The 7652-nt window shown below is 41.4% G+C and overlaps 1 protein-coding gene across 1 annotated transcript; it reads right to left on the reverse strand.

The window, feature by feature from the left end:
• Positions 1-1401: 1401 nt before the first annotated feature.
• On the reverse strand, positions 1402-2282 carry LOC127158158 (stonustoxin subunit alpha). Its single transcript, XM_051101311.1, has 2 exons — positions 2212-2282; positions 1402-2127 (listed from the first exon to the last, which is right to left on the reverse strand). Exon 2 carries the CDS (start codon positions 2054-2056, stop codon positions 1580-1582), a length of 477 nt encoding a protein of 158 aa, XP_050957268.1. The 5' UTR covers positions 2057-2127; positions 2212-2282; the 3' UTR covers positions 1402-1579.
• Positions 2283-7652: the final 5370 nt, after the last annotated feature.

Raw genomic sequence — 7652 nt, forward strand, 5'->3', positions numbered from 1 at the left:
AGGCTGGAAGTGAAAAACTCCTTATATTCAGGTGTGCAGAATTATTAGGCATGTTTTCGTTTACAGCTAAAATGAGTGGAAAAAAGAGATTTAACCCAGACTGAAAAGTCCAAATTATTAAATGCCCATGAGAAGAATGCAATACTAATGCATTATAAGAATTTGCAAAGTTAAGGCTTGACCATTGGACAGTGAAATGCTTGTTGAGTCTGCATGGTCAGAAAAAACAGGTGGAGAAGAAAAGATGCATGTTAACTGCAAAAGAATTAGGAATTAAGGTGAAGAATTAGGTGTGACACCATCAGGAACCGTTTCCAGTTCTCCAGCGCCACCATTTTCCAGAACTGCAACCTACCTGGAGTCTTCAGAAGTACAATGTGTCAGGTTCTCAGAGACTTTGCTTGGTAAAAAATCCTAAAAAATGCCCCTGACTTAATAAGAATAACAAGCTGACGTCTTGTGAAATACATGAAGACAGTTTTTATATGCTTTAGAGACAGATAAGTTGAGAGTGACTCTTGAAGGACAAGCATCACATCCTCTTGTACCTCTGATTCAAGAATTTATCTTCTAAAATCTGGCAGTAAGTTTTGGGAGTTCATTTTAGTCCATCTCTGCAAGTCAGACTTTTCAGGATAAGAGACTAAACATGAACTCCCAAAACTTACTGCCAGATTTTGGAAGATAAATTCTTGAATCAGAGGCACAAGAGGATGTGATGCTTGTCCTTCAAGAGTCACTCTCAACTTATCTGTCTCTAAAGCATATAAAAAAACTGTCTTCATGTATTTCACAACACGTCAGCTTGTTATTCTTATTAAGTAAGGGGCATTTTTTAGATTTTTTACCAAGCAAAGTCTCTGAGAACCTGACACATTGCACTTCTGAAGACTCCAGGTAGGTTGCAGTTCTGGAAAATGGTGGCGCTGGAGACTAAACGGTTCCTGATGGTGTCACACCTAATTCTTCACCTTAATTCCTAATTCTTTTGCAGTTAACATGCATCTTTTCTTCTCCACCTGTTTTTTCTGACCATGCAGACTCAACAAGCATTTCTCTGTCCAATGGTCAAGCCTTAACTTTGCAAATTCTTGTAATGCATTAGTATTGCATTCTTCTCATGGGCATTTAATAATTTGGACTTTTCAGTCTGGGTTAAATATCTTTTTTGGCTCATTTTAGCTGTAAACGAAAACATGCCTAATAATCCTGCACACCTGAATATAAGGAGTTTTTCACTTCCAGCCTTCACGGACAATTATACATCACATATAAATGATCAAATACAAAATTAACAGTAGTTACTAAGACTGATGTGGTTTGGAATTGGTAAAATGTGTTTGGAAAAAAAATATGACCAGAATATCAACATGCCTAATAATTCTGCACACAGTGTACACACACTGATGTTTCTGTCTATATGGTGATTTCTGACACACATTTATTCTGTTATTTGAGTGACAGAAGTTGAGCTGCAGTATTAATGTCATGAAGAGACTCAATAACATCTCACTCTTACTGATTCATCATCAGCTCAAAGCATTATGGGTAAAAACTCTCATCAGTCTATTCTTATTCATCAACACAGTTTCACTGATGATCCAACATAATTAACCCAAAACCCAGGATAGAGCGTCTGAGTGAATGTGGTCTGTTCTGTGTGGATGAGACTCTTTGTGTCAGAGATGCTGTAGAAGGACAGGGTTCCTGCACTCTCATCCACATACACTCCTATTCTATAGATATTACGACCTGTTCTACGACTGATGGGCTTCACAGGGAGATCAGTCTGTATGTTATTATGTCTGAATAAGTAACCAATGGGAGAGCAGATCAAACTCCAGGACTGATCATTAGATCCAAACTCACACTCCTTACCCTGTCCCTTCCTGCTGATGCTCTTATATGACACTGATATATACACACCATAATCTCCACTCCACTCAATCTCCCAGTAACAGCGTCCACACACACTCTCTCTACACAACACCTGAGGACACACATCAAATCTGTCTGGATGACCAGGATACGACTGATACTCTTCCACACATGTCATCTTTCTGTTCTCCTCAGACAGAATGAGTTTATTGTTTGCTGTGTTTGGATCCAGTGTGAGAAAACAGGCATCTGAACACAAGAACAGACACATTTATAACACAACAACAATCACTACAGCTGTGTGAGTGTGTGTGTGTGTGTTTGTAGACGTACATTTCTTCAGTCCTGCTGTAATCCTGGATTCTCCTCCATGATCCACACTAGAAAACACACACACACACACATTCAGACAGTCAAAAAAAGAGTTGCTATGCAGTTGCCAATGTACTCAGGGTGGTTGCTAGGGAGTTGCCATGTAGTTGCCAAGGTACTTGGGTGGTTGCTATGCAGTTGCTAAGACACTCAATGTGGTTTTTTGGGGTGTTACTATGTAGTGTCTAGGATGTTCTGGGGGGTTTCTAGAGCATTTCTATGTAGTTGCTAAGGTGCTTGCTAGGCTGTTGCAACATGGTTTCTAAGTTACTTGCTGTGTGGTTGATAATACGTTCTGGGTAGTTGCTAGGGTGTTGCCATATGGTTGCTAGGGTAATTGGAGTGGTGGCTAGGCTGTTGCTATGTGGTTGCCAAGGTACACAAGGTGGTTGCTAGGGTACATGGTGTGGTTGCTAGTAGGGCTGTGTATCTGGATACGGGACTGCAGTGAATTTCAGCAGAATTGAGTGAAACAGCTGTTTATTACACACTGAATACTGTAGATCATTAATAACTACAGATATATATATATATATCGTTATAGCTGTCTAAACTTTTTTTTTTTTTTTTTAGAACTGTATCTTTATTGTTTCATTATAGACATCATCGTTGGTGTGAATGGGCCTTAAGATGTACTGTAAAGGACTACTCATCTTAATGACTTTCTCAATTTGGTTTTGCCCTGCAGTACACCTATGTAAAGTAGACTGATGAATAGTTGTAAAGAAAAGCAACAAACAGACAAGTACACAGAGATAGACATTGCTTACCTTATTTATATCAATACAAAATCATACATTAAAAATATGTGTAATTGAATAAACTCCATTGTGTAGTACAATTGTAAGTTTGTTTACATACTTTATGTAATAAGTTCAGAGAGAGAGTAGTTTCTTTTATATGCTGGTGGTTTGTTTTGTGAGTTGCTAAGAATGTAACTTGCAGGTGGTTTCAGAGCGATAGCATCTTGGTTACTAAAGTAGGGCACTATGATTTCCGCGATGCGGAAAACGCCGACAGAATCGTGGAATCCAGTCATAAAAACCGAATATCCTGAATAACGCGGATTGTTAGGAATTTGTCAAAGTTTGAATGAATTAATCAAAAGCAGGTCATCACACTTAAATCAAACCGCAATATGGACTAGTATCTGTAAATATTATGCAGCAAAAATACCATTTAAATGTGAATCCTACATGTTCTGCGTGTCTCTGTTTTAATGAATGGAGCAGATGAGCGGTTTTGTTTAGTACACACACTGAAGAGTTTGTGACGCTCACAATGATTTCAGCGTCTGTTGTCTCACTAAATGAGGACATAAATACATGAACAGTGTCTGCTGAGACTTACTTCATGAGCATTTGACCGTTCCATTTTAGAAAAACTAGCGTTATATCATACACACACAGAAATGTAAAGGTAGACACAGCAATCCGTCAAAACAGTTTTATAATCACAGGTTATAATCAAGTTTTCTTAAATTTCAATAATTAAAGATAAATTAAATTAATGTTTAATGCCTTCATTTGATAACCAGAACATTTTAAATACACAACACAGAATTTTTGAGGGTAAAAAAATCTTTCATAAGGCTATTTTAAGAATAAACTTGAATAAATTAAGTATGCATTCAAATAATTAGACATGCTAAAACACAGAATGTGAAATGGTATAAGTTTTATGATTTTAATTAATTAGACATGCTCTTTGATTAATAAAATTGAATTTAACCATTAAAAAGGAAAAGTTAAAATGGAAAAAATGGAATTTGTGAAAAAAGAAAACTGTAATGTAACCATCTAATGTAACCATCATTCCTGATGCATAGGGGAGTTGCTTGGCATATAATACTATATATATATATATATATATATATATATATATATATATATATATTAGACAACAACGAAACTTTTTTTGAAACAGTGTTGTAAAAATGAATGGATTTTTTTTCATTAGTATGAAGTATACTGACAATTTAATTTTCTTTGAAACTGTGTTTAAACAATAGATCAAGAAATGTTAGTGTATTAACCCATCTGACCCAAGATATTTATTGGATTTTATTCCCCATTCTATCACTCCCCTACCTTCCTTGTTACTAAACATGTAACAAATGCCCAAAAACATGGAGAAAATATTGGTTAATAATGTCTGTGTCACACTAGTTAGTAAAAATTAGCTCCCGGTTCATATTGTTTTGTTGAAAGTTTGTTGTATTACAGTTTCCTTGTGGTAATTATCCGGATTGTGTAGCACTGTTTCAAGCTTGGTGAATATTATGTAAACACAGTAGGTAGAAAGTTATGTCAATTTTATTTTTACTGCATGTTTACAGTGAAGTAGTGACTGCTGTGTTAATTAGATTAAGAGGCGGTATTATATTCAGTACAGTAGCTATTTATATGTATAAATAAGTGCATGATTTTGTTTTTTATTTGAAGAAAAAAATATCAGCAGCATAAGAGAATAACATATTCAATCGCAGAAGAGAAAATGCTTGACATTTTAGATATGTATACTATTTGGGTGAGTGTGTGTGTGTGTGTGTGTGTGTGTGTGTAAATATATGCAAACATATATTACTACAATATCTATATAAAATTAACTGGCCCAGATCTGGCATGTTACTGGACCAGATCCAGTATGGTACTGGCCCTGGTCCGGATTGTTACTGGATCAGATCTGGCTTGGTACTGGACCAGAACCGGCTTTGTACTGGACCAGAACCGGTATGGAACCATCCCAGATCCGGCCCTCATTTGGGCCAAATCACCATATAGAAGTCCACATCTGGTCCGGAGCTGGCTCAGTTCTGGTCCAGATGCAGAAAAACTGATCTGAGCCGGTACTGACCCGTTGTGCCAAAGGAGACCGGCCCGAGTCCGTTGTGCAGATCCGGCCCAGAACTTCCGATGGGTCTGGGCCAGATGATTTTTGCTATCTGGGCCTGACTCTGTCTGTGTCAACTTTCATGAGATTTTTTCCTAGAATTTTAGAGAAAATGAAAAGCAAAGTCTGTCACATAGCGCTGACCATTCTTTCACATTTAAACAGGCATTATTCAAATTCCTTCAGAGTTTTTACAGCAAGATTTCTATTCATACTTCTTCAGAATGCCCAAGACTCTGTCTGTGTCAAGTTTCACAAGATTTTAGTCAAGATTTGTACAGAAAATGAATGGCAAAGTCTGTCACAATGCATTATATAGCACTGACCATTCTTTCACATTTTATACAGGCATTATTTAAATTCCTTACATTACATTTACATTCAGTCATTTAGCAGACGCTTTTATCCAAAACGACTTACAAATGACGACAATGAAAGCAATCAAAATCAACAAAAGACCAATGATATGTAAATAAAATTAAAAGAGATAGAATAGAAGAGGAATAGAGCAGGCCAATATTAGAAGCATTTTTACTTTGCTTTTGGTGAATTGTATAATTAATAAAAAGAAAACAGACAGAATACAAAAAGAATAGAGAAGATAGTGAGCTAGAGATTTTTTGTAAGAAAACAAGCAGTTAGTAAGTTATATTTATATACAGGCTGCTTGAACGTTTGTGAACCCTTTACAATTTTACTATCTCATTCCTCTATACATCGTTTGCAGTTGGTTCAGAACGCGGCAGCGAGACTTTTGATGAGCACTAGGAAGAGAGCGCACATTACTCCTGTTCTCCCTTCCTTGTGTTACGCAGTCGCTGCGTGCTGGACGGAACGAGACGAGAGACGAGATAACAAGCAACAATATTTAATATAATCTTCAGGTAGCACAAGCAGGAACAGGCAGGAATATCCACACACGTAGAAACAATAAACCAACAATAAAGACCGACAAGGAACTAATGACAAAGACAGATTTATAAAGGGTGTGCTAATTACAAAGACAGGTGAACCAGATGACGCTAACAAGGACTAAACCAAATCAGACAGATCGACGGGGGAGACAATGGGAGAAACCAAGAAAACAAACAGACAGAACTGTAACATTACGCCCCCCCTCCGAATAGGCGCGTCCTCGCGCCGTAGAAAACAAAACAAAACAGATTAGGAGGCGAAAAAAAAAGAACAGAAAAACCAGAGTCCATGGGGGAGGAGGCTTCGGCGGAGGACGGAACCCCGGAAGGGGGACAAAAACCAGAGTCAACAGAGTCCAAGGGGGCGACGAAGGTGGGAGGAGCCAGGGAGGAAGAAGGGCTGACGACTCCATGGGGCCGACCGACAGAGGCGGAGCAGCTGGCGGAGGAGCCCGAGGCGGAGACGAAGAGCCGAAGATCCTGGGCGACACCGAGGATCCGGAGGGCCAAGGCGAAGCCCTAGGCTCTGGCAACCGAGGCGTAGGCGGAGATCCGGAGGTCCGCGGCGGAGCCGGAGCGACAGAGGATGGAGGCTGTGCCAGAGGGAGGGAGGAGCCCAACAGAGCCGGTGGGATGGAGCGACGAGGCAAAGCCGGAGGAGTGGAGTCCCGAGGCGATGGCGGGACGACGACCGACCAAGGCGGAGCCGGAGGGACGAGGGAGCCCGGTGGAGCTGGTGGACCGACGGGCGACGGTGGAGACGAGGGAGCTGAGAGCCGTGGTGGAGCCGCAGGGTCGGAGGGCCGAGGCGGAGTTCTGGACTCTGAGACTGGAGGCGGAGCTGAGGGATCCTCCAGCCATGACGCCGATGGAAGCTGGCAGACCCGCGGCGAGCCCACTGCACAGGTGGTGGGCTGAGGGTGAGCAGAGGGGCTGTCAGGGGACAGCGGTGGCCAGACAGACATGGATGTAGACAGAAGAGGTTGGGTGGGTGGGTGGGAATTCCAGGCAGACAGGATGATCATAACAGGTAGATAATTCAGTAAAGAAGTCTATTAAATCCCCAGAGTCTTGCTCAAGCTCACCCCCAGCGGTGGTGCAGTGGGCAGGGCTCTCCATAGCCCTCTCTTGCTCCACGCAGCACTCCACCTTCGCGGAAGTAGTGTCCGGCTCTCGCACCTGGTCAGACGTGTCAGGCTCTGGCTCTGTCGTTCTTGGCTCTGGCTCTTCATCTGCGGTGGGCTCGGGCTCATACTCCGCGTGTCGGGGTGATGGTTGGCTGGGTTCTGGGTCTTGAGTGGGGCTGACGTCCTTCTCGACGATGTCGACAGTCCATGACGATCCACAGGACGCCAGCACCCACTCGATGTAATCGGCGATGCTCTCTCGAGGACCCTCCCCGGACAGCTGCGCCTTGATGGTGGTGTTCAGTCCCACACAATAGAACGTGCACAAGCAGCTGTCCGGGTAGTGTGTGTGTGGCACGAGGTGCACAAAGTCTCTGGTGTGGTCCTCGAGAGAGCGATTCCCCTGCTCCAGGATAATCATCTTAACGGCGGGATCCATGATAATAAATCAAAAAAGAAAACACTGAGA

The sequence above is a fragment of the Labeo rohita genome, unplaced genomic scaffold (assembly GCF_022985175.1).
Source record: "Labeo rohita strain BAU-BD-2019 unplaced genomic scaffold, IGBB_LRoh.1.0 scaffold_1367, whole genome shotgun sequence".
Classification (NCBI taxonomy): Eukaryota; Metazoa; Chordata; class Actinopteri; order Cypriniformes; family Cyprinidae; genus Labeo; species Labeo rohita.